The 27,495-nt window shown below is 39.6% G+C and overlaps 1 protein-coding gene across 1 annotated transcript in view; it reads left to right on the forward strand.

Moving 5' to 3' along the window:
- Positions 1-27,495, forward strand: part of galnt18b (UDP-N-acetyl-alpha-D-galactosamine:polypeptide N-acetylgalactosaminyltransferase 18b) — a 102,389-nt gene that overhangs the window by 45,251 nt on the left and 29,643 nt on the right. The window contains exons 3-6 of the mRNA XM_085402246.1: positions 516-682; positions 9,172-9,355; positions 10,847-11,044; positions 11,294-11,408. Coding sequence (XP_085258372.1) covers positions 516-682; positions 9,172-9,355; positions 10,847-11,044; positions 11,294-11,408 — 664 coding nt within the window. The remainder of the gene's footprint in view (positions 1-515; positions 683-9,171; positions 9,356-10,846; positions 11,045-11,293; positions 11,409-27,495) is intronic.

Here is a 27,495-nt window from a genome sequence, read left to right on the forward strand (position 1 = left end):
GAGCCATAGAACCACACAGATAAACACCTGGGTCATTTAAAAATACCTCTGTTCAGACTGAAAGCTATGTTTCCCGGACTTTTATTGGCATTTTGTGCAGCTTCCTCTTTCTGCAAATCTTGGAAACAGACATTTAGTTTCCTTTCAGGAGAAGAAGCTGGACTCATTATTCACAATGCAAATGTCAACATGTGGTGACAGAAAACAGTGTTTTGAAAGAGAAAGAGAGGAGCGGGAGATTGATGACAGACCTTACCACTTTTCTTTTCCCTCTGCCTTGCAGAGCACCAGCAGTGCACTAGCACCTGTATTTGTTAGATTAACCATAAACCAGTGACAACATTTATGCGTTGATAATCGGATATAAGGTTCTGATAGTCTGCCAAGAAGACACTTTGGCAAGAAACCTGACAATATCTCACTCTCAAGCGGGATAGTGTCAAACGTGTCTGTTAATCATTTAGACAAGCTGAAGGTCTAAACGTTGCCTCTTATTTGTTATTTGTCCACCACAGGTGCAGAAACATTACTTATCCCTTGAACCTCCCTCAAGTGAGCATTGTGTTCATTTTTGTGAATGAAGCCTTGTCTGTCATTCTGCGGTCTATTCACTCTGCCGTCAACAGGACACCTTCCCACCTGCTCAAAGAGATAATCCTGGTGGACGACAACAGCAATAATAGTAAGTACCCACATTTTATGTAACAGAAATTGACTGTTTGTCTAGCTGTAGCTCAGCAGCCACAAACAGGCAATAGATGCCTTTCCAGCTAGATTGAAGTAATAGGCATGGATTTGCAATTAGGGTGACACTTTGTCTACTATGCATTTCTAAGAGTTTTATGTGGTTTGATCACAAGCGCAAAAGTGAGTAAGCAGTGTGTTGATCTACCTTTCCCTAAGCTTCCATCTGATAATTGTCTTGTCACATCCAATTACTCCCAAGGTAATGGAGAACACCATCAGATAAAGATATTGTTTTGTTGGGTTACAGGTTGTGTAAAAACCGTGTGGAAGCCCATCCTGGATGCTATCAGAATAATCCTTCAGCATCTCTCTCTCCTTCTCTGCCTTTGTTGGTTTTGGGGGAGAGCTGAGCAATTCCAGCCAAAGTTGTTCAAAATTACCTTCAACAAAATATATACACTCAACAAAAATATAAACGCAACACCTTTGTTACTGCTCCCATTCCCCATGGGATGGACGTAGAGACCTAAAATTCATTCCAGATACACAATATAACCATCCCTCCCAAACAGTGGTCACAAATCAGTCCAAATGTGTGGTAGTGGGCACATCTGCTATATTGAGATAATCCATCCCACCTCACAGGTGTGCCACATCAGGATGCTGATCTGACATCATGAGTAGTGCACAGGTGTACCTCAGACTGCCCACAACAAAAGGCCACCCTGGAATGTGCAGTTTTTTGCGCTATTGGGGGTCTGGGGACCCAGAACCGGTCAGTATCTGGTGTGACCACCATTTGCCTCATGCAGTGCAACACATCGTCGCATGGAGTCTATCAGATTGTCAATTGTGGCCTGTGGAATGTTGGTCCACTCCACTTCAATGGCTGTGCGAGGTTGTTGGATATTCGTGGGAACTGGTACACGCTGTCGTATACGCCGGTCAAGCACATCCCGAACATGCTCAATGGGTGACATGTCCGGTGAGTATGCTGGCCATGCAAGAACTGGGACATTCTCAGCTGCCATCTGCCCTGAACAATGTGAACCATGATTCATCCGTGAAGCGCACACCTCTCCAACGTGCCAGACGCTATCGAATGTGAGCATTTGCCCACACAAGTCTATTACGGCGACGAGCTGGAGTCAGGTCAAGACCCCGATGAGGACGACGGGCATGCAGTTGAGCGTCCCTGAGACGGTTTCTGACAGTTTGTGCAGAAATTGTTTGGTTGTGCAAACCAATTGTTCCAGCAGCTGTCTGGGTGGCTGGTCTCAGACGATCTTGGAGGTGAACCTGCTGGATGTGGAGGTCCTGGGCTGGTGTGGTTACACGAGGTCTGCGGTTGTGAGGCCGGTTGGATGTGCTGCCATATTCTCGGAAACGCCTGTGGAGACGGCTTATGGTTGAGAAATGAGCATTCAATGCACGGGCGACAGATCTGGTTGACATTCCTGCTGTCAGCATGCCAATTGCACGCTCCCTCATTGCTTGTGGCATCTGTGGCATTTTGCTGTGAGACAAAACTGCACATTCCAGGGTGGCCTTTTGTTGTGGGCAGTCTGAGGTACACCTGTGCACTACTCATGATGTCAGATCAGCATCCTGATGTGGCACACCTGAGGTGGGATGGATTATCTCAATATAGCAGATGTGCCCACTACCACACATTTGGACTGATTTGTGACCACTGTTTGGGAGGGATGGTTATATTGTGTATCTGGAATGAATTTTAGGTCTCTACGTCCATCCCATGGGGAATGGGAGCAGTAACAAAGGTGTTGCGTTTATATTTTTGTTGAGTGTATATATAGTTTAAATATCGGTGTTTGCTTGCAGTCAGTATCTGTATTGCTGCTCCTCTGAGGGCCTTCAAACTCCTTTAATGTTAATTAGGAGCTGTGTACACTGGGTTTAACTGATGGATGAATAACACTAATTAGCTGCAAAGCCAGGAAATTTGCCCCAAGGCAGATAACAATCCAGCAAGGTGATGAAGTGTTTGTACATATCTTGTCTGCATTTGCAAACCTAATTCTTACATCTGCATGCATTGGATGTTGAGTAAACACTGTCAGGTCAAAAAGACATTTAATATATGCGTGTAACTACTGAGCTCTGTTCCTTCTGCTCTGCTATCACTGACATGACTGATGTGTGAGATCACTGACAGGTGACTTTAGTCTGCTTTGCAGAGCACAAGATATAGACTTGAAGTCACCTGTGAAAGTGGACCTGATAATTTACAGCAGAAGACTTTAACTACATCACAAAGGCAGAAAGCAGGCTATAAAAAGGTAATGATACTGTGCCAAGGTCATTTATAGGCTTTTCACTTTTAAATAGGCTCTGCACCTTGTAACAGGAACTGAGACAACCATTACGGGCCAATCAACAGGGGAAATTCTGGCACTGGGAGGAATATGTTTACCAGAGTCAATAATGCACAACATGGAGCATTGCCTGTAGCCTGCTGGAGCAAAACATAGATCACTGTGGTATGTCTTGATAACTTACCTCAACTCGACTGAATAAGGATTATCTCTCTCCTTCTGGCTGTTACTGGCCATAAAGTTGGATTTATCCAAATGTATCATATAAAAAAAAATGTAAAACCCAGAAGTCTCGTCCCAAATTACAACTAATATTCATTCATATTTCATCAGGTAATTGAGAGCTGGAGAGCAGTTGCCTTCAGCGCCTTCAGAGACCCAAGTCATGCGTTGACATTTTGCTGATGGCATTTCGCCCTGTTTGCTTGAGCACTCCGTCACACTGCGTATGATAGGCCTGGTGTTATCATTATCACCATGACTGTGAATCTTATCTGTGCTAAATGTCGTTAGCCTGTTGACCTGTGATGCTGCTGATAGTGCTGAAAGGGTCATCATCCAGAGCTTACCTCTGAGGCACCCACGGCCTTGCATTAGTCATCGGCCGCTGTCACAGCTCACCTCCGAGACATTAGCATGCAGGAGAACGTGTAGCCATCAAGGTAGAGAAGGGCAAATTGACCTAGCTGATTCCTCCTTAATTGGATAATGTCCCAAGCTGTGGGCCGCGAAAGACTTGTCCGTGTAAAAGTAGGGTTTTGCAAGGGTATCGCTTATTAGACAGGCTCAGAGGACTTATGATCCATTCTTTACCCTAAAATGTAATATGTTAGGGTGTAGAGTTCTATGATGAGACACTAACCTGAAAGAAAACGGACAGCAGAAAGAAAAAATCATGCTTATAGTAATGTAAAATTGTTGAAGAAGACTGTCTCTGCATCATCCATCTAGACATTCAAAGGCTAGCCTGCTGATTAGCCTCTGTAGGCAACATGCAATCTTTTGCCAAGGTTTCCTGTTCACTCATTTAAGTAAGGAGATAGAGATAATAAAAAGCTTACATTTCATTAGAAGATAGTTTTAAGATTACATTTTAACAAATATAATGTTCTGCCACACAGACTATTTATGCAAACTTTTCTCAAAAGGGATTAAAAAACGTGAAAATAATTTAAGCATGCTTAAGCATTCAGAAATTTCCTCCCTTGCCTTCATGTAAAAATAGTCATAGGCAGAGATTACTATGGCTTTTAACAGTTGTCAAAAACTGCCTGAGTTTTCTGATATATGATAGAGTCTAATATGCTTGTTGGCTAATTAATCCTTTAGTCACAAAAGTTAAATGTAAAGTTCTCAGAAACTAGTGAACTAACCATAATAGTCTCCGCTCCTTTAAAAACAGAAATAGATTCAGTTTGCTAAAGAACTTTCTGGCATGTTTTATGGCAATTTGTTACTGACCAGTAACCACTGACTTAGTGTGGAATGGTTCAGCCCCTCATGTGTGCAAAAAGGTTCCAGCATCTGTTGGAAACCACTGAGATATCCATCAAGCAGTTACTACAGGTCCAGCCAGTGAAAGCTGGAGGCTACGCAAAAGTTATGATATGATCAGAAACAAAAGATTGTATTAGTGTTCAAATTGTTGTTAATATGTACTGCCAAGAATGTGTCCAGATATTTTCCTGTTCTTTGACAATGCTTACTGAAACGTCCGTACCAGAAAAGTCTTCATCAACGTCTAGAGAATGATAAACAGGCAGTGCCAATTTGTGATAGAACTGTTAGCAATGTACTCTATGTTCACCATGTTTTGTTTTTTTAGCTTTTTTATTTATTTATTTATTTTTAAACAAACTGCCTTTGGACTTTTTGGCTTGATTGTGGAGGAAGAGCAGTTCTCAGTTGGATATTTTAAACACTGATTTTCACTACCACTGAGTTGTGCAGTGAGAAATTGCCAAGTGATGCTGTGCAAACTACTCATCAACTGCGAGACCTGTATCCATGACGATTTGCCATCTGCTGTGCAAGCAGTAACTCCTGCTTGCTGATAAATGGTGTTTAGTTTGAACATGCATGAAAGAAACATAATATTCAAGGCATAGTCAGATTGGCTCAGTTCATAGAAACATTTATGTAAGTTATGATGAAAGATAGATGAGGAAGGAAACAATGACTAAAATCCCATTCATCAAATATCCTTTGCCTGGTTGTGCACGCAATGATATATATGACACAGTCACAGCTAATTCCCTGTGCAGCTAGGAGAAAATCTGAACAAGAGGATTTTAAGCCCTGTAGCCATATGGAAAGCTTTCAAGGTTTGTTCAGGAAAAATTGTTCATTCAGGAAATCCTTTTCTATAACTGTGTTACATCTGACTGAGAATAGGCTTGAGGTGAGCTAAATGGCAGGTTCTTCTAGTTTGCCACTCACCATTAGATTTGCTATTCATCCTCTGAATGAGAAAAACCTTGACTTTTCTTTGATACTTGTAAATTATGTACTGGAATTAATGCACGGCTGCACAGTGATGTTATAGCCTGTTTTGCTTGTTGTTCGAGTCCAACTCTATCCCAAAGCCCATTGCTTTCCAGCAGAGCCTCAGCCGGATATTGGTCCTGAAAGATTGATGAGCGTTGGCTATCAGCTATTCCTGGTGTAATGAAGTGTGTTTTATTAGGATTTGTTATGAGGAATAAGAGCATCATTCTTATTTTCAGTGCACACACACATTAGTATGTTTTAATTATTGATGGATTAAAACTTATAGATCTGTTGCAGCTGCTTTATTGGCTTTAGCCAAAGTAAATGGAATTATATAGCTAATCTCTCTACTAAATGCCTTTAAACTTGAATTAGTACAAAAATTACTCTGCTTTGAGTTTGAGAAATCTCATTAGGGGCAAATTCACATTTCAGTTGTTAGCTGATTGCAGTTAATAAGGAGGTACAGAAACCAACTGTTACTGACTCCTCTTCCTACTGTAATACTCAACATACAGGACATGTAAAATACCACAGTTTCATGTGGCATGTAGTGCATGTTCATTACTATGAGAATTAATGTGCTTTTGAATTATTTATTACCTGGCAGGAAATGGCAGCCGTCCACTGGAATAAATTAAACACACTCTGACTCTTTTCTGTTGAAGCACTCCTGTTTCCACATGTGGTCTGCTTGTAGTCCAGTTTTGGTTGCATGCAGATAAACAGTGTGAATGGAGAGCAAAAGATAGATGGCATTTCCTAAATGCAATCTCGAAACCAACAGATTGCTTTACAAGAGCTTCTTAAAATGTATCTTTATTCGTAAACAATGATTAGTGTGAGAAACAACTGTACCCATCATCCAAAAGTTGGATGTTGCCTCCAAAGCATAAGTCAACAAACTAGTGATTTATTCCAGAATACGTAAATCTTTTTGTTTTTTACTTTTGTTGCTCGATGACATTTTGTGTCTGGAAAGTGTGAGTGTGCACAAACTGAAATAAGTGGCATCTCCTGCGCTCACATTTATAGGTGGGATATCTTATCTATATTATCACTCTTCATAGAGTTTGTTGACATTATATAATTCAGACTCAAGGGTGAAGGCAGGATAGCGGACATTTTATAGAACAGCTTCACGTACCTGTGTATCCCACAGGCCAACTGGAACTATGATCAAGATGCAAGAAGGTCAACCGTAGCCAAATACATCCAGAAAGTAAGACAGGTGCTCAGAAGCCAGCTGAATGGTAGGAATAGGATCTGAGCCATCAATAAATAAGCCCTATGAGTCATCAGATACTCACCTGGAATACTAAGCTGGCCACAGGAGACATAGATGCCACTGATGTCAAGACGCAAAAACTCCTCACAATTCATTGAGGTTTTAACCCAGAGTCCAGCACTCTGAGGCTCTACGAGCACCAGAAAGAGAGAGGGTGAAGATTTATTAGCGTCATAACCTAAATCCTTGAAAAAACACAGAGCATCTATGAATACATCTGGAAGATAGTCCCCTGAGATGAGTGCCTCAGGCACTCAGACAGTCAATGATGAGGAACAGAAGGAGGAACTGTGCCATCAGATAGAGGAAGGGGCTGACAAGACATCCTACCAGTGGCTAGAAAAGGCCAGCATAAAGGACAGCACAGACACAGAGTGTATGAGGAGTCTACCACAGTCAGAAGGACCCAAGCTGCAGAATGTCCAAACTTACCCCAGAGACTATCCATCACAAAGGAAGAGGAAAAAAGATGCAGAGGAGGCAGAACCAAGTAGCTGGGATAGTGTATGGGATCATCTATGTTTATTATAGACTCGAAGTCTCCAACTCCTGATAGGAGACACCAACAAAGGTGGATGTAGTGATGGATCTGGCAATCCCAGTAGACAACATCAGAAAGAATGATTGTTAATAAATAGCAAAGGACCAGGGGCTGAAGGAACAGCTGCAGCAGATGTGGAAGGTAAAGGTCAAAGTGCTCCCAGTGGTAATAGGAGCATAAGAAGCTTTAAAGCTCAACATCAGAGGTCTCTGCCCAGAAAAGTGCAGTCCTAGGAACAGCTAAATAATCCGCCGAACCGTCAAACTCCCAAGTGTCTTGTAGAGGACCCGAGCTTGAGGAACACATGCACCACCACCCCAAGTTCAGCAAGAGGGAGATTTATTTTTTATAAAACAAGACCCCTTATTAACTTCACCTTGGGTGGCAATGTAGTATGCTAGGAATTATGTGATGTCAGCAGACTAGTGTGTCCGCATGTGTGTGTATAAGAACCTGTGCAATTCTTTGGCTTTGGCAATCATGTTGCTTTACTGTGAATATCAATGTAAAGAAAGACATAATAAAATTGTCATACTCCACATATGGAGGAGATGAAGATAATTACTGCTTTTGCAACCCTTGAAAGGATTCCAAAAGAAAACATGAGCTCTTAGCACTCATTTCTGCTCTTTCTATAGGAATTCAATGCTGTGGATTCACTGGATCATATGGTATGAGACTTGTTTACTAACAGTTGTCAAAATTAACTATTAAGTCAGAAGCCAGCAGAAAATAAGGCTGAAAAATATTTCATTTAAAGACCACATATTGGTTTGCTGAATGCATTGTTGGACTGTGGGGAGTCTTTACATTCCAAGAAAATATGCTGCCTTTATTATCTTTGTAGAGTTGATGAGGACTGGACCGTACAACTTTTGAATAACAGAAACTTTCTTTAACAGAACTTTTTGCTAGCATTATTCGTTTAGAAAATCAAACTTATTTTTTTTCTAAAGCACCTCACACTGCCTCTAATAAAGCTAGCACAGCATAATTTCACGGTAGCCACTTTTTGTCTTCTCGCAGCTGCTTCTCACTCTCTTCAAACTGAAAAGATGGTTAAAACAGTGGGAACACAGCCTCGGGTGATTTATGTAAGGAATGATAAAACACAGTACTGATAAAACTTTTATTTTTCCCCCCAGCTTTATCTGGTTGATAGTACAGTACAGAGCTATGATGTAATTTTGCCTTATCACACTGGTCTATGCTGATATTTTACAGCAGACTCAGAAGCTTGGCCTTTTTGAAAGAATTAGTTTCCGTCTCAGTCTGTTTCACTATCCTTGGCATTTTTCTAGTCGAAGCACAAGGTGAACCTGTAAATGTGCTGTTGTAATTTATTGCATTTTTGAGAAAATTACCAAAAATGTGGCTCTCTCAAAACCTTGAAGTAAAATACATATTTATTTGTCATGTAAGCAGCAATGAGTCATATTCTCCATGGCGTGATTCATCACACAGTATACAGCTCAGGTAATAATGGAGGTAAACTTTGAATCCAAACATCAAACCACAGACATTTCATCTCCTCCTTCCATGTTTTGAAAAGCATTGCAGGCTGAGTTCTCAATATTGCAATATCCCGTTATGACTGGTAAGCCCCATGGAGGTCTGCAGTGCTGGCTCAAGCTGCTGCCTGTTTGGTCCAGTGATCAAAGCAGTGAAGCAGAAGTGCTGCTGGCCTCCGACCAGTGAAATACTGCCCACTGGAGGAGGACATGATGTGTTCTTGTGGGTGGAAGTTTACTTCTAAGTAGCTCTCACTTTTCTTACCCTTTTCAAATGATATCTTCAGACACCGATATGCATTCGTTTGTTTCTTGCAGATGAGCTAAAGGAGAAACTTCATGATTTTGTGTCTGAGACTAACAGCCAACGTCCAGGATTCATAAAGATGGTGCGGCACGACAAGCAGGAGGGTTTGATCCGGTCCCGAGTGAGTGGGTGGAGGGTTGCTACCGCCCCAGTCGTTGCCCTCTTTGATGCCCACGTTGAGTTCAGTGTCGGATGGTGAGTAACTCACAAGTGCAGCATGTGAAAAGCTCAGCTTAGCAGCACAAGAGCGCCGCTTCTTGAGCCATATTGCTCTGTGAGGGTTGATTGTTTCTTTTTTTCAATCGAACCATCAAACTTCCTTTATATAAATAGCAGGTTAGCGCAGGTTCCAAAAGAGTACGAACAGATTCAGCTGAAAAAAATTAAATCATATTTAAAGCTAGATAAAATAAATTAACAAGACATACTGTAAAATAAAAATATAATGTACACATACACAATGTGCATTACAAGCAAGTGGATAAAAATTAAGTTACACTACTGTAGATTAAATAAAATTGAGAGACAAAAAATTGTAACAAAACTGCAAATTCACTTAAATCTAATTTTAGAAATGTATTGTGTATATATTACTTTAAAAGAAAGAAATTTGCTATGTCTTTATAATGAACTAAGTAAATAAAAAATACAGTACATGATATTCATACATCAAAAAGCCAAGCTGAGTAGTTTTATGTTTACGACTGAATAAACAGCACTTCGGGCTCTTCTCAGGACTCACTCACTCGCACTAAGAGTGGGCCAGAGCATAAAAAAGCTGCATCCCTGCCCAAAGATTTTTGTTCTGCACTTTGAAACAACTGACTTGTGCTAGAGAATGTGAAGAGCCTCAGTGATTCACACAATATATACATTTACATGTACGCCAAGCAAGACAATAAACTTTTGTTCTGCCGGCAACAGTAATTTGTATCTTTGTATGACAAGATCACTGAAACACATCAACTAACAGTTAAAAATACAGAGTCCGATATTAAATGTGAATTCAAAGGTGCAGGGGTTCTTTGTCACTTTTCAAACCGGCATGTAAGACCCACTCGTGTATTTAGATGAGAAGCATAAAGACCTCACTCCCTTTGGTCAAAATCACATCAAAATTAAAGAATATGATTTTTTTAAGGGGAAAAAGTGGATTTTAGGTGCCTTAATAAAAATAAAATAACAGTTATATTCAAATTTTCCACAGTATTTGAAGGGCACACACATGCATAGATGGGAATTTAGATGTATACTGATTGTATAAGTGCAGTTTATTGTAATTATTTATTATAGCAGATCCAACCTCTGTTATAGCTCATAATATAATTTTAAATTTTTCTCTGTGTGTGTGTGTGTGTGTGTGTGTGTGTGTGTGTGTGTGTGTGTGTGTGTGTGTGTGTGTGTGTTCCTGTTATTGTGTATTGTGTTAGTTTTTCCATGAATTGTATTTTTTGAAAAACTGTTTGGAAAAGAAAAAATGTGTAATTGTGTGTAAACAAATCTTATCTCTTCCTATTTTGATTAAAAAATATAATTTCCATAAAGCTTTGAGATGAGCAATGAACTGAATAAAATTGTTTACTGAACAAATACCCTAACCTGACAAGTGTGGTCATAGAGTCGATGGAGAAAGCACGCAACAACACATACTGACACTGAAATATCTTTCTCTCTCCATATTTACAGGGCTGAACCTATTCTGCAGAGAATTAAAGAAGACAGAACCCGGATAATCTCCCCATCCTTTGATAACATCAAATATGACACTTTTGAGATTGAAGAGTATCCGCTGTCTGCACAGGGCTTTGATTGGGAGCTGTGGTGTCGCTACCTCAACCCACCCAAGTCCTGGTGGCACAAGGGCAACAAGACTGCACCAATTCAGTAAGAGAACTACATAATTGTTTTTAGCCTAAATAAAATAAAGTGATTAAAGTATTCAAAAACACATGTAAATCCTGCTAAAAATGGATTTTATGCACTTCCCTGAACGTTTTACAAATGTTCTTGGGTCACACATCTTTTCCTGCCTTCTGTTACTATAGCAACTGTGTCACGCTAACATTATATGTGCAGAGGATAGCAACTGATAAAATTTAAAAAAGCTCATCTTCATCCCCTTAAATCCTTCAGGAGCCCAGCTCTGATTGGCTGCTTTGTGGTGGATAGGCTGTACTTTGAGGAGATTGGTCTGCTCGATGAAGGGATGGAGGTGTATGGGGGTGAAAACGTGGAGCTGGGCATCAGGGTGAGTAATGATGTTACTCCTCTAGCTATGGGCCATTGTTCATCCAGGTAATGTGTGGAAAATTAACTATGATAATGAAACTTAATGGTTGTTAGGAGCAAGGTCGCCGAGGTCTTCACTCACTGGTTCATATGTAAAATGCTAAACTCATAAGCCTTACCTTGGAAAGTGTAATTTGGCTTCAAGCAATGGTCTCTGTGCATTTAAAAATTGTGTGGGGGAAAGAAATATGAAGCAGCCTTTGGGGTTATGTAGATTATCCATTATACAAACTGTCAACACTGTATTTTTGCTGAATGCTACTGTTTTTAATCTAAAAACTAGAGAACTGTAAAATAAGGCTGGCACTTCAAATTACTGCTGATCAAAACATTCTTTGGAAAGTTCTTAGAAATATATAACTCACAAAACAATCTCCCTTCATGGCACACATAGTAGTAGTAGTAGTATCACACTGCCCAATAAGTACAGCAAGTGATACTGAGTGTTAAAAACAATGAAAGGTGTCCACTGCAGGCAAGGTCTTTATTTTAATTTAATTTTTTTGATCTTTCATCATTTTTTGGGCTTCTGCTTCTGGTGAACTCCACTGTCACTCCTTTTACTGTTGCAGGACACTTGTCAACTCTATCCACGTCCACAGACGTGCAATCGGGATTTTGGAGAACTGCACAGGAGTGTCCCATAAAAACCAACCATAAAAATGTATTCTGATGGACACATTTGCGGGACCATAAAAATATGTTTTTCTCCTGTTGGTAGGTGTTCAGTTGGCCATGTAACCTACTGTACATCTATCTCTGAATGCACTGACTCTAACTCATGACAGTCTAACGCAGACTGTCTCAGGACTATATGTATTACTATCCTTATAAGAGAAGGATAGAAAGCGAAACCAAGTATATTTTTGAAGAATATGTTTTGTTTTGTTTTGTTTTTAAGGAACAGGGAAATTTGGGAAAATATTAATATTGGCATATTGCTTATTTGGAAAATTAAACTGCAAAACTAACATTTTACTTCTCCCATTACAATAAAAAAAAAAAAGTGAATACTGGCCTAGACTTAGCATAGCTTGGCTCGAATTAGCTGCTTTGTTTTTTATTGTTACCTTATCAAGGCACAGAGATCATTTCTCTTCCTTTTTTTACATAAATTTACAACAAGAAAAATAGTAGAAAAACAGGGAGGCCATGCATTGCAAATGGTGAGATGATTTGACTGGAACAAGTGACTCGAGCAGAGGGAATTATCCCTTTTTTCCTACTGTACCTGGAATACACTGTGACATATTCCCTCATGTAGATTTAGCTAGAACAAATGATCACTACTAATGAATTCTGAAGTCTGAATGATCACCTTCATGCCCCGGCGATCCCTCTGAAGCACATGTGAGACTCTGATAGCAACCGTGTGTGAACAGAATGCTGACATTGTTTAGAGCAGAGAGATGCACCGTGTCTGCCGTTGAGTTGCGTCCTTCTAACAGTGCTTTAATTAATTTGTACACCCTCATCAGCTTTGTCTGGGAGCTGAAAATCGCTTTTGTGTGCATTCACTTCAGCAGAAACAAAAGCAGATGGGCCAGAGCTATAAGTACCCTCTAGCTGATGATAGCACACATGTACTATACCAAGATCATTAATGCAGCTATCAGCAGGTTTATTAAAAGCAAGAAACGAGGGACAGCTCCTCCTCAACTGCACTTTCCCTGGATTTTTTTTTTTTTGTGAGCAGAAAATGGAGACAAGTTTTTGACAGGATGCTGAATGTAGAAATAACCATCCTCACTAATGACAGAGATGCAATCATCAGTAAAGAAGGGTGATTAGTCCTGCAAGTCATTACATGCTTTTAGAATTCCCGAGTCTGATAATAGCCCCAGTGCCTGATTCATAGCTGAACACATTGATGATTTTATCACATATATTATAACCCATCGCTTTGCCTTCTTGCTTTATTATCTTAGCTTTGAGTTCAGTCTTTGTCCACCATGTTGTTTACTTCCATGGTTATAATTGACTGAAGGAACTTGCCCTTGCTGGGAGTTAAATGCAGTTTATAGTTCTGCAGCATTTTTGAAACAGAGGGTGAGACAATGAGCTTAGAGCTACACGTCTGAAGGACCCTGGCTTGGCTCCAGATTAACAGTCCCATAGAGCCCCAACAGGGTCTGTTTGTCTGTCTGTAGCGTATTGGTCATGCCTCCAGACCACCTGCCAGCATGCAAACTGGCTGCTGACGAATCTTCAGAGACACAGTCAAGCCAGGCCAAAAACTGCAGGCTTTGGCTGGGGTTTTAAAGGGCTTGTGCTCTGTAGAGTGAGGTTTGAATGAACTGCTGCTCTATGATCACATTTGGTCACAATGCAGAAGAATAATATTTGACTATCTGGATGTGTTGTTTTCATAAATGGCATCTTATGTGTATAACTGAAGGGGGATGCATCTCATCGTGCCTATGAACAGGGGATTATACATTTCTGCCATATGTGAAAAAATCCAGCATCATGTGCTTCATATAAGGTTTTTATTTTATGCTATTTAACATAAGAGCTAGATTCTTTTGTTCTGGTACACATTAGAATAAAAAAAACTGTTTGATTAAATCCAGTACCAGTCAAATGTTGGGACACACCTGAGAACATTTCTCTTTATCTGACAAGTTTATAAACGTGATGCATAGTGCATATAAAAGAGTATTTGACTATTATACACAGTTAGCAGTCAGTGCGCTAAATCCATCGTAACTGTATTTTGTCAAATGTAAATTTAATGCAGTTTGTTCTGAATATGTAAAATTCATAACATAGAATATCAGGGATGTTTAGAAGTAAGACATTTTACAGGGAAATCTCTAAATAACCCAGATCATTTTTTGGTTCAAGATGAATCTCTGGTTTAGTTTTCCTCTCTCCTGGCTGTTGATGATTTACCCCAAATAATTATTTACCAAAGTAAGCTAGGAACAAAATATACACATCTTTAGTAGAATGTACAATTGTCTGTTATGAATCAGTTATTTAAAGCAGTTTAAAGTCAATGTTTTGCAGAAGCTCCAACAAAACAAAAAGGTAATCCAGATTCAGAAGTCAAACAGAGCAGGAGAACAGATAATCTTATTTATACTAAATATCTTCATATATCTTTACCAAATCCCCAGTAAAAACTTGAATTCACATTTTGAGTGCCCACCAAAGACTGAACGGAGACCACTTTTACAAATTCACATTTTCATTACATTATATATGTATTTATAACCAGTATCATATAATGCATTGCAATTTCTAATTGCCATCTACTGCTGCCTGTAGGACGCTAATGCTAGTGCTTTATCTTTCTTTTTAAGCGGTCTTTACAGATACAAAACTATTGACTGCAAAATAGCTACTGAGTTACACGTGATAAAAGCAGTGTTGGTCAAGTTACTTGAAAAAAGTAATCAGTAACTAATTACTGACTAGTTACTACTCAGTAACTAATTACTGATTACTTCCTCAGAAAAGTAATCCTGTTACTTTACTGATTCTTATTTTCAAAAGTAATTAGTTACTTAGTTACATAGTTACTTTAAAAAAAAAGATTTACAACCTGAATAGGTAATAAAGCAATAGATCTTTAAGCCCAATCCAATTTTTTCTGCATAATCCATCATATAAAATGTAATCAAATGAAAAAGTCTCTTTTTGAAACTAGTTTTATTAGTTTTAATCTTTTAATTTTACGCATGAAGCAAACATTAAATTATATTCAACATTCTCTGACTGGAAGAAATTTGTTTAACATTTAAACCTATTTTCTGCACATTCCAGCACATAAAATAAAATAGGTTTTTGTGTTTACACTCAGTCTTTCAGATAAATGCAAGTAAAACACAGCAGAAAATAAATAAAATCGAAGACTCAGCGGTCCTGTTGCTCTATTTTCACCTATATAGCAGGAGTGGGGCAGGCGGAGTTTTGCCCTGGTGCAGGTGTGTCCAGTGTTGTCAACTTAGTGACTTTGTCGCTATATTTAGCAAGTTTTCAGACCCCCTTAGCGACTTTTTTTCTAAAAAGCGACTAGCGACAAATCTGGCGACTTTTTCTGGTGTTATTGGTCTTATTTACGATGACTTTTTGACATCAAAGCGGGTATCGCTTTTACTCTCAACAAGCAGCGGGTGCTGCCGTGGGTACCACGCCTGTTCCAAAGCACTCACGAGCGGAGGATAGTCCTCCCCCAGCTGCTATCAAGGCAGAAGACGTTTACACCTATGTGTCCAAACTGCAAATGAATCGCGCATGAGCGAAGCCGCTGGTCCCGCACTGTCTGTAACGCAATCAGTTCTTCTTTTACTGTTATGCTGTTTTGTGGATCACGAGGTTTAAAACTACTTATACACACACAGTAACTCCACCAGAGTGCCTATTTCGGGTCACTTTTGCCGGTCCAAGCCCGGATAAAGGAGCAGGGTTGGAATTGTGACATTAAAAAAAAACAATAATTGCTAAAATAAATGTCATTTATTTAGGTCGCCGGTTCGATCCCAGGGCTCTCTGTCCTGGTCGTTGTGTCCCTGGGCAAGACACTTTACCCCACTTGCCTACTGGTCTTGGCCAGAGGGGCCGATGGCGCGATATGGCAGCCTCGCTTCTGTCAGTCTGCCCCAGGGCAGCTGTGGCTACAACTGTAGCTTGCCTCCACCAGTGTATGAATGTGAGAGTGAATGAATAGTGGTATTGTAAAGCGCTTTGGGTGCCTTGAAAAGCGCTATATAAATCCAATCCATTATTATTATTATTATTATTAATTTGTAGTTCTAAATTAACTCTAAATGCATTTAAGACGTTTTTACTCACTTCATGTCTCTTCCACTATGTTATTTCTCTCTCCAACAACATAGGTTACAATTATATTAGCATGACCAATCATGCAAATTAGCCGATGACGTCATTTAGCGACTTCTAGCAACTTTTAGGACAGCCAATAGCGATTTTCCTTACTGAAGAGTTGGCAACACTGGGTGTGTTGTAGCGGTCAGTGGAAGGATCTGGGAGTTTCACATTCCCGTGGCAGTGTACTGTCGGTGCTTGCTCGGAAGTTTAGGGGGTTTTTTTGCTGTAAAAAGAAGTTTTCTTCCCAGTGAACAGAGGACGCTAATGTTTTTGTCACTTTTTACAGAATCAAACTCAAAATAACGCTTTAAACACTGCACGGTCATACTCTCTCCCGCACTCTATGTTAGCCATTGTTGATCTGCACACAGCTGTTGCCACGAATGTCGCACTCGCTTACATCATTGTCATGAGACACTCTCCCAAAAAAAATCACAGTTTTAGTAACGCAGCAACGCTACATGCTTACGGGAAAGTAACAGTAATCTAATTACCTTTTTTGCAATAGTAATCCCTTACTTTACTCGTTACTTGAAAAAAGTAATCGGATTGCAGTAACTTGTAATGCGTTACTGCCCATCTCTGGATAGAAGGGCCAATGACAGTCTCTGGAAATTCAGGAAATGTATCTGTATGTGTTGGAGATGAATCCAGTGAATTAGAATCAAAAGTCCTTCTGAATGTGATCTATCTATGTTGTCTATTGCATTAAAATGCTGAAGGATTGTCTTAGGGAGTCTGAGTCATGTCCACAATAAAACACAAAGCATCGTTAGATCCGTAACACAAATCTGACCTGTTTCTAACAGGGCTGGTTCTCTGTTTGAGCTTCAAGGAACACTGGGATGATTTGTTTTTTGAAAACTGAAGGTGGATGCATTAAAAAATATATATATATCATTTATTTTTTTGAGGTTATCCTTCAAGTCAGACTGTACGGTGGAATGCACAGCAAATTGCCACAGGACCATGAAACAAAATTATAATACAAATGATTTCCCCAAACACCTGTGAATACTGGGTATCACGCCAGTGAAGTCAGCCTAGGACAATGCATCATAAGAATACCAAAGCAGACATCATCACTCTAACAGTGCCAGGATGGTTGTGTTGAGAAATGAGAATCATTGAGGGCTATGAAAAACAATTATGCAGCAGCCTTTGTGCACAGTATTTATGGAAGTGGCAATAAAGCATCATTACTGTCATCATAATGATTTACACAGTAGATTTCAACCAAATAGTCACCAAGCAATTTAATTTGCTATAAAAAAAAAAGTGTAATCTGTTTGAGCTTTAAAAAAACAAAACAATGTAAAACACATAAATAGGACTTCGAATCAATCAAACAAACAAAAAAAAAATATTAAGGCCAGTTATCAAACTGAACTATTTTCTGTGATAATTTTTAAAATGATAGTTGTCATTTAATCAAACTTGCAGTTTGATCAGTTACCAAGCATCAGGATTTTTTATGTATCTGTTGAAGAAATACTTTATGTGCTGCACATGTAATAGACAACACATATAGTAAGTTTAAGTATTCCAATACAGCAAATTAGTTATTTCGATTCAGCATATACAAAATCAAACAGCAATGTCACGCAATGTATATTTAAATTTAAATATATTCTCATCACCCATATGGAAAAGAAATAAAAGACTTGCATAAGATTTGGCTTACTTCATATGGTGAATCATATAAGGCTTATATGATTTACTCATGAAAGTGGCCACTTTCTCATTACTTTCATATATTGTTTTAGTAAGTATCCAAAACATACAAGTTTCATTTATATAATTTTTCAAGGGATCTTACACTGAACAAAAATATAAACGCAACACTTTTGTTTTTGCTCCCATTCCCCATGGGATGGACGTAGAGACCTAAAATTCATTCCAGATACACAATATAACCATCCCTCCCAAACAGTGGTCACAAATCAGTCCAAATGTGTGGTAGTGGGCACATCTGCTATATTGAAATAATCCATCCCACCTCACAGGTGTGCCACATCAGGATGCTGATCTGACATCATGAGTAGTGCACAGGTGTACCTCAGACTGCCCACAACAAAAGGCCACCCTGGAATGTGCAGTTTTGTCTCACAGCAAAATGCCACAGATGCCACAAGCAATGAGGGAGCGTGCAATTGGCATGCTGACAGCAGGAATGTCAACCAGATCTGTCGCCCGTGCATTGAATGTTCATTTCTCAACCATAAGCCGTCTCCACAGGCGTTTCCGAGAATATGGCAGCACATCCAACCGGCCTCACAACCGCAGACCTCGTGTAACCACACCAGCCCAGGACCTCCACATCCAGCAGGTTCACCTCCAAGATCGTCTGAGACCAGCCACCCAGACAGCTGCTGGAACAATTGGTTTGCACAACCAAACAATTTCTGCACAAACTGTCAGAAACCGTCTCAGGGATGCTCAACTGCATGCCCGTCGTCCTCATCGGGGTCTTGACCTGACTCCAGCTCGTCGCCGTAACAGACTTGTGTGGGCAAATGCTCACATTCGATGGCGTCTGGCACGTTGGAGAGGTGTGCGCTTCACGGATGAATCATGGTTCACATTGTTCAGGGCAGATGGCAGCTGAGAATGTCCCAGTTCTTGCATGGCCAGCATACTCACCGGACATGTCACCCAGTTCCCACGAATATCCAACAACCTCGCACAGCCATTGAAGTGGAGTGGACCAACATTCCAAAGGCCACAATTGACAATCTGATAGACTCCATGCGACGATGTGTTGCACTGCATGAGGCAAATGGTGGTCACACCAGATACTGACCGGTTCTGGGTCCCCAGACCCCCAATAGCGCAAAAAACTGCACATTCCAGGGTGGCCTTTTGTTGTGGGCAGTCTGAGGTACACCTGTGCACTACTCATGATGTCAGATCAGCATCCTGATGTGGCACACCTGTGAGGTGGGATGGATTATCTCAATATAGCAGATGTGCCCACTACCACACATTTGGACTGATTTGTGACCACTGTTTGGGAGGGATGGTTATATTGTGTATCTGGAATGAATTTTAGGTCTCTACGTCCATCCCATGGGGAATGGGAGCAAAAACAAAAGTGTTGCGTTTATATTTTTGTTCAGTGTATATCTGTTTTCATTCTTGTTTGCTTCTCATACACGTTTCACACAAGACAGATGCAAACTTTATAAGATTTATATATATCTTTTCCATGTGTGCAGCCACATTATTAGGCACACCCACGGGTGGTCCTGGCATGTTTGGTGCCCTGGGAGAACTCTCCTGCAATCCCCAAAATGCGCTGTCATGATGTCGGGGCAGCATGGGTGCGAGCAACTTTTTTTGCCCATGCCATGATGCCGCCCCCACCACGATGCCGCCACGGGCAACCGCCCATGTGGCTACTGGGCACACCTGTAGATATGCTCAAGATTATCTGCTGAATAGGAGAGAAAGATTTAAGATGTGCTGTGGTTGTGGGTACCAGATGATGGTTTGACTATTTCACAAAGTACTGATCCTGACCCAGCGCTACGGTTTGCAGAGAATGGTCAGAAAAGGAAAATATCCAGGGAGTGGCAACAGTAATTCAAATAAGCACTTGTTAGAACAAAGGTATGCAGAAGAGCATCTCTGAATGAACAAAATGTTGAACGCTGAAGGACATGGGCTTCAGCTGCAGAAGATAACACATGCAACTGAAATCTGCAGCAAATGTGTGATGCTATCATGTCAATATGGAATGATTCCAGCAATAAGAATTAGGGCAGTTCTGGAGGCAAAAGAAGGTCTAACCCAGAACTAGCAGGGTGTATCTAATAATGTGTATGAATATACAAGCTTTGTGTCTTGTAAAACACATTCACATTCACAAAATGTTTCCCACGTGTCATTATTTTAGTCTTAATCTCAATATTTTGGGTATCAATTGCAGGTGAGTGAATCTGAAACAAAAGCCACATTCACATTAGCAGTACCTGTGAATAAATTACCAGCTCAATTTTGTGTTCAGTATTCACACTGCATAATGCTGTTTTGAAGTTCTCCACCATATAAAATTTTAAAAAGATTTAGCTCTCTGTAATCATACATGAACGAATAACAAAACATTGTAACATAATGACCGAGTCTGTAATTGTAAGACAGCGCTGATTGAGTTCCATGACCCCTGTTCTGCTGAAAATCTATTGAACCCCGCTGCGTAATCTCAGACCAACAGGACAATCAATGAGCAAGTCTTTTTTCTAACAGGGGTAATGGGAACAGCATCGCAGCCGTCTTGTATAAAAATGAGAAATGTTGCAGTTTCATGGATACAATGATCCTTGTTATACGGTAATGCTATATGAGCCAGAGTTAAATCCCATAAATGGCAGTGGTTTGCAGTAAGCAGCTGGACACTTGTAACAGTAAAATAGTTTTATAGTGTACTGAGACAAATGCAGAAACGCTGTTTTAAGCGGAGCCATATTAACAGAATTAACTTCAATGACTCCCAACAAATACCAGTCTGTTCACATAACTCAGACCGGCTTCTCTACTTTGGCCTGCCCATTCAAAGTCATTTCAGTAGGAGTAACATTATAAGACCATACTACTCTCACTGGGTTTTAATTTTTATACTGAAATTGTTATTAGTGTTTCACATCATTCATAAGCCATCTTTCCACTTACCAAAAAACATTGCTGGTTTCCTTTTTCCTAAGAAAAATATTAGATGTAAGTATAACCACTCTTAGCTACGTTTGCTCTAGGAGCTTCACTTTGTTCTTGGCTTTTGGCATTACAACAGCTATATCACTGTGAAGATAAATGTGGTTGATTATTATGTTAAAACCTTCACCCAGTGCACCAAAATGTCTGTGTAAAATTTTGAGTGAGAAGAAAACTACTTGGATTTAAAGAAAAAAAGACTAGAAGGATTCGGTATCGACTCTATACAGAAGAACTGTGCTCATCAGGGTTCAGACTGCAGGCTTTTATTTTGTAAAAGCACCTCTGAGTGGTGGGAATTTCCCAGTGCAAACACACCAGGAGATACTCATAATACAGACTGTTGAATTAAATTCTTTCTAGTGTTGTTTCTGGAGGTAAAATAAGTCTACAGCAACATTTTAAAGAAAAACACTGTTTTCTTCTGTGAGGACTTAGACAAAGAGATTTAAAGTACTGTGAAAAAGTCTTGAGTCATCCCTTATTCCTCTCAGTTTTGCTTCCAAGGACCTTTTAAGGTAATTTTTATAGAGTGGTCTTGAGCAATAGTTCGTCAAGCTTTCTGAAGGTCTTTCAGGGATTTTTCTTTTTAGACATTGGCCTTGGTTTTCCCTCATTTTCCACCCAGTCCTTCTACTTTTTTAGAGTAATGCTGTATTCGTGTTTGATTCTTTCCGTATTTTTGGTTTGTTTGGTTGGTCATGAAGCCACTAAACAATGACTATGATTTAATTAAGAATTTAAAGAAGACACTTGATTTAACAGATGAACCAGTGTAGTGTCTACCTATATAATTTTTAATCGCATCCTTAGGCACTTGTTACCATCAGCCTGTTGCAAAATATCCTAATATTTTCCCATTTCTTTAGGTTGCCAATGCCAAATAAAGCAGTCTGACAGGAATAAAATAGTATTTTTGCACCAGCAACATGATTGCTCTAAACTGAAAACTTGGTATATCTCAGAATTGTGTGGCGTATGTCCTTAAAGACCAAAGAACATGTTTCCTAAAAATAAAACCTGCAGCAGTTGAATAGTATCTGAAGGTTCTGAACCTAAGAACTAGAAAAAAATCCAGCAAGAAAACAGACAAGACCCGACTAATACATCTGACCCTTTGGTTGATCTACTGCTCATCAGAAATGTTCTCAGTGGTGGCTCTCAATAAGCCATTCTTAAGTAAAGGAAACATCCGTCCATCCATCCATTTTCTGCCGCTTATCCGGGGCCGGGTCGTGGGGGCAGCAGCCCAAGCAGAGAAGCCCAGACCTCCCTCTCCCCAGCCACCTCCTCCACCTTGTCCGTGGGAAAATCAAGGCGTTCCAAGGCCAACCGAGAGATATAATCTCTTCAGCGTGTCCCGGGTCTGCCCCGGGGCCTCTTCCCTCTGGGACATGCCTAGAAAATCTCACCCAGGAGGCATCCTTGTCAGATGCCCGAGCCACCTCAACTGACTCCTTTCGATGTGGAGGAGCAGCTGCTCTACTCTGAGCCCCTCCCGAATGGCCAAACTTCTCACCCTATCTCTAAGGGAGAGGCCAGCCACCCTTCGGAGGAGGCCCATTTTCGCAGCTTGTATTAGCGATCTCATTCTTTCGATCACTACCTACAGCTCGTGACCATAGGTGACGGTAGGGGCGTAGATCGACCGGTAAATCGAGAGCTTCACTTTTACACTCAGCTATCTCTTCACCACAACAGACAGCATCCGCATCACTGTGGCCACAGCACCAATCCGTCTGTTAATCTCCCTTCTGTAACATAAAACAGGATTTTTCATTAATAATTCAAGGCTAAGAATCTTCACATGCTGCCTGTATGAATTACTTCATCCCTGTCTCCTAAGAAGTTGCATTTATATGCATTTATTCCTTATTAGCTTTTTGAGGGGGTTTTTTCAAGAGTAACATTCAGACCTGAGTTAGGGTCAAAAAAAGAAAAAAAAATCCTGAGTAGACAACATGATGGATGCACATTTAAAGTTGGCATGTTTGTAGTCTGCAAATGAAAAAATAAAAAATGTAGGTTTACCTTTAAAATATCACTATTTCTCTTAGGTAGACTTGTGCAAAGTTTTTCCAATGTGCTTGGCAATAAGTTGTTCTGAGCATCTTGGGGATCTTGCCACAGTTCTCCAGTGGATTTAGACTGTCTCCATGTCTTTGGTCTCTTAGTGTAATCCCAGAAGGACCCGTACCGTCTGCTGCAGGACAGTTCTTTATATTTCCCACTGTGCTTAAAACATCTATAGAGCAGTGTAGATAATATTATTTTTCTAGCCATTGTCAAGTCAATAACATGTTTAATAAGTCGATCAGATGTCCTTAAAAATGTCAGAAAACATTTTAGAAATATTACAGTATAACAATGAAAGTAAGATTTGCTTGTTTGGCATAATAAAAACTAAAATATTTAGGTTCTACGCTTTCTAGAATATATCAAACAGTGCTCTTATGAAGTGCAGGATTCTAGGTCTCTATAAGACACTAAAAATTTAATAAAAAGTCTATTTCTCCAGCTTTAGCTAACTGACAATATTCAGGCATGGGATTCATGCAGGCATGAGTGCATGTGTATTTTGTATATTAGCCATTCTGTACTAAATATGCAAATCTCAAAGAACACTTGCTGAAGCACTAGTTCTCATAGTTTAACAATATTTTGCACGCAGTGTGCGACAGGGACTGATAGCACTGAGAATAAATCATGTGAAAGTGAAGAGTTCTCCCCACACGCTGTATGAGTGGGTTTTAAAACTTATGTTGTATTTGACTGACTGTTTATCTCTGAGCTTTAATTAATGACCACAGTGAGCAAGAGGGACCTTCACACCCTCTTCTCACTACACTAATCAAGGCTGGAAGATCCCCTAATAATTTTCTCTTCAGTGTCACCATTTATTAGGTAGAATATAGAATTTAGTTGCTCGTTTTATCGCCTACACTCTGACGGCATTAGCATATCCACGTCCATTAGTAAGTTTGCTGTAGGAGATATTCCGGGAATGGAAAAAGGTGCTGATTAATTTTACAGTTATTCAAAGGATAGCTTAATGCGACACCACCTTGTGAGGTTTTGCAGTTCTCACGACTGAGAACAGGCAGTGAAATCATTGAAGATGTACTTGTTTTGGCTACATTCTGCCTTTCTCACATAAATTAAACACCTGTTAGACTGTACAGAGTTTAAAACTCCTGAGAAACATTTATATGCATCACTACAGCTGAATGTGGATTTTGACTTTTTAATTCAACGAGCAGTGAAACTTCAGTCTAAGGTAAAATGATGGAGATGCTTCTCTTCTGAGTGATCCAAGTTAAACTCCACTGAAATTTTGGGTCAAGCCCAAATTAAAGTCTAATTTGCTTCAGATATGAGTTTTACATAATATTTAACATTTAAGCAAACCATTATTATGATTGTTTTTGAGTTTTATGCCTGTGACTTTTATTCAAATTCAAAACCAACATGAGAAACACATTAACATAATGAAGTGAGTGTCTGAACCTGGCTTAAATTAACATAATCTTTTTTTATTGTGCCATACACAAACACATAATAAGACTGATTTGGTCAATTAGAAATACTTTGCCTGGTGTGTTTAGGATTGTCTGCAAATGGTTCAGCATTTCTGCGGTAAGGACGGGGAAATGTGTTTTGCCTTTCAAACAACAAAGAGTGCAAGCTGATACACGCTCAGTGGAAACTCTACACCAATTGTCTGCACTGCTTTAACTCTGCGCTCTGGGCAAGAAAAGAGGAAGTCAAGCTTTACCTTTAAAGTAAGTCTGCGCTTTGATGTGAAGGGTTTTATTATCACAAAATACTGAGGAAATGTGAAATGAATGCAATGGGAAATATTAGGGAGTTTATTTAAAAGCCAGTTAAGGTTTCTGGAGGGACAGGAGAGGTTGTGCAGGGAGATGAAAGCAGATACCTTCAGATACGCAGACAAGCATGAAGTGAAAAAAATAGAATTCCTAAAGTAGCATATATAAAATCACAGGACTTTATGGTGCTTCAGAAGCATCATTTCAGTCATAAGCAAGCTGTCACATCAAGGTGTTCGTGTCAGAATTACATCAGCTGTGTCCTTGTATAGGACAATTCACTCATTTGCATAAGCAAGAGTCCAATGTACACACAATTTTCCATTCACTTGCCGTTTTCTTTTAAGTGCAAATGGCTAAAATTAGCTCTAGAACTTTCCCTGCGGTATCCTGCTGAAAATCTATTCACAGATAGATATATATCATAGTTTTACATCTATTGGCATTTAAATGCATGCCAGCTTTTATTAAAGGGCATGGTATTTAATACAAAAATGCACCCTATTTCATTTGCACACCTCCAGGATGCAGCTATAGCAAGACTGATACATGAACTTGTGAACTCCAAGTCTTCCCAGCTAGAAACAAGGTATTCATAGATTGATTGATTTGTAGTGTGTGTGTGATTTAAGAGCAGATTTCAGATTTATTTATTTTTTAATTATGCATAACATTAACGTAAAATGTGTTTATCTTTCAGTTAAACATGGAGTAACAAAGACTAACTATTCTGATATCCTGAGTATACTTGGAAGCAGAGAAATACTTCATGCCAAAAAAGTGCTTTGAGGTGTTTCATGTGCATCTTCATCTTTTTGCCTGTGAAAATGCTGAAATCAGTTGTTACGAACACAACTTCAAGTAGCTGCTGTTCTCAGTGAAGAAGAAAAACACAAACATTTTACATGTTGCCTTTTAAGCCTGCAGGAAGTGAATATTTGACACTCTAAAGCTGCAAACTATGTACAAACCAGAAGTTAACAAAAGTTTATGAAATGATTAAGTAGATAAGCCTGCATATATGTAATCTGATTAGGACTTTGGCTGCACCATAAAGCTTTTTGCCGGTATGCTTCATATCCTCAAAGATTTTTGCAAAGTAACCTTGTGGCTACTCTCATCAAAATCCACTTTAAACCACTGCACAATCTGTTTGGTAAGTGGCACCACTACACAGAAAAATGAATGAAGCACTTCCACTCACATTACATTTACATTAAAGGTATTTAGCTCTTGCTCTTATCCAAAGCAAATTATGATGAGGGCAGCAGTAAAATTAGCTTAGGCTCAGACTGATGGTGCCCTGGTAATAGATCTAAGCAAACACAGCTGTAATGTGAGACAGGCTCTCTGGCTGAAAAGTTCTACAAAAAGAAATTAAGAGGAAGAGCACTTAGATGGTGAGGAAGAGGATATTTAAACATGAGTATATTTGCAAGAGGATCTGGAAGGAAGGGGTTTGAGCGGGTGACGTGAGTTATTTCTTGAGGAGGTTTTAAGCTTACAAGAAAAGGCAGAGGTTGTGCAGCTCTGCCTGAGATCGTTCTATCATCAGGAGTCAGGGAGACTTGGAAGAGTGAGGACCTGACTCTTAATAACACAAAGTAGGCTCATGGACTGTAAATGGTGAAGCAGTGATTTATTTGTATCACCGTGTGGGTGAACAGTCCCGCCACCCGTAATGACAAGGCCCAATTAAGTGTCGCAATTAGGTTTATAAAACTCCTGTTTGACAGCATGGAGACTGAGAGCAGTTTCTCATCCAACATTGTGCCAACTCCTCGGAGTAAAGTGTGGTGTAAGTGTTTGCTGCAGTAGCTGCATAGCTGTGCTTTTTGCTTTGGCGACACACTGGGAAACAGAGTGTATGAATGAACATGCAAATTAGGTGGTGGGTTTGATCATTCAAGGGGAAGGGTAACCGTGTAAGGCTTTGTATTTTGAAAAGAATAACAATATAGGCATCCATAATAATGGTAGGCTCAGACTTCTGTCCTGACAGTAATGGCCTGTTTCTTGAAATGAATTTAGAAACAGGCTGCTGGAAATTAGTGGTTAACTGCACGGCTTTAACAAAAGCAAAAATTATTTATTTTTTTTTTTCATTGTCAGAAAAGAAAGTTGACACTAAACAATGGAGAAAGCTGCTGCATAGAAGCCCTAACTGATTATGTTTTATATAAAGTCCTAGCAGAGTTGTTTAAGCTGTAAAATTGGTGCAATATTGAAACTGCCACCAAAGTAATATGTTATCCAGTGATATCTTAACTTTTACCAGCCCACCAGTCCACAATTTGAGCTCAGGCCAAAGTAACTAACAACTGTTTGTTGAATTTCAATTAATTGTATTAAAGATATCTCCACAGATATCACTGAGCTCCATATCATGACATTCAAACATTCATAACAATAATGGTAAACACTTCAGTTTGTTGTTTATTTGTAAACAAATATATCCAAAAACAAATATTAGTATAGTCAGACTCTGCTGACCTTTGGGTTACAGCCTAATTTGGAAACGTTAACATGCTGGCCTGCTAAGATTGTTAATGATTTTCAGCATTTTTATCATCGTTGGCATTTGCTTGGTCACAGATGCAAACTGTGCGTTTACTGCCTTTTGTTGTTGTAGATAGATAAACTCTACAAATATATCACTTTTGTAAGTCG

The sequence above is a fragment of the Rhamphochromis longiceps genome, linkage group LG1, assembly GCF_057381845.1.
Source record: "Rhamphochromis longiceps isolate RC_006_pf linkage group LG1, R_longiceps_female_GT1.1, whole genome shotgun sequence".
NCBI classification, from domain to species: domain Eukaryota; kingdom Metazoa; phylum Chordata; class Actinopteri; order Cichliformes; family Cichlidae; genus Rhamphochromis; species Rhamphochromis longiceps.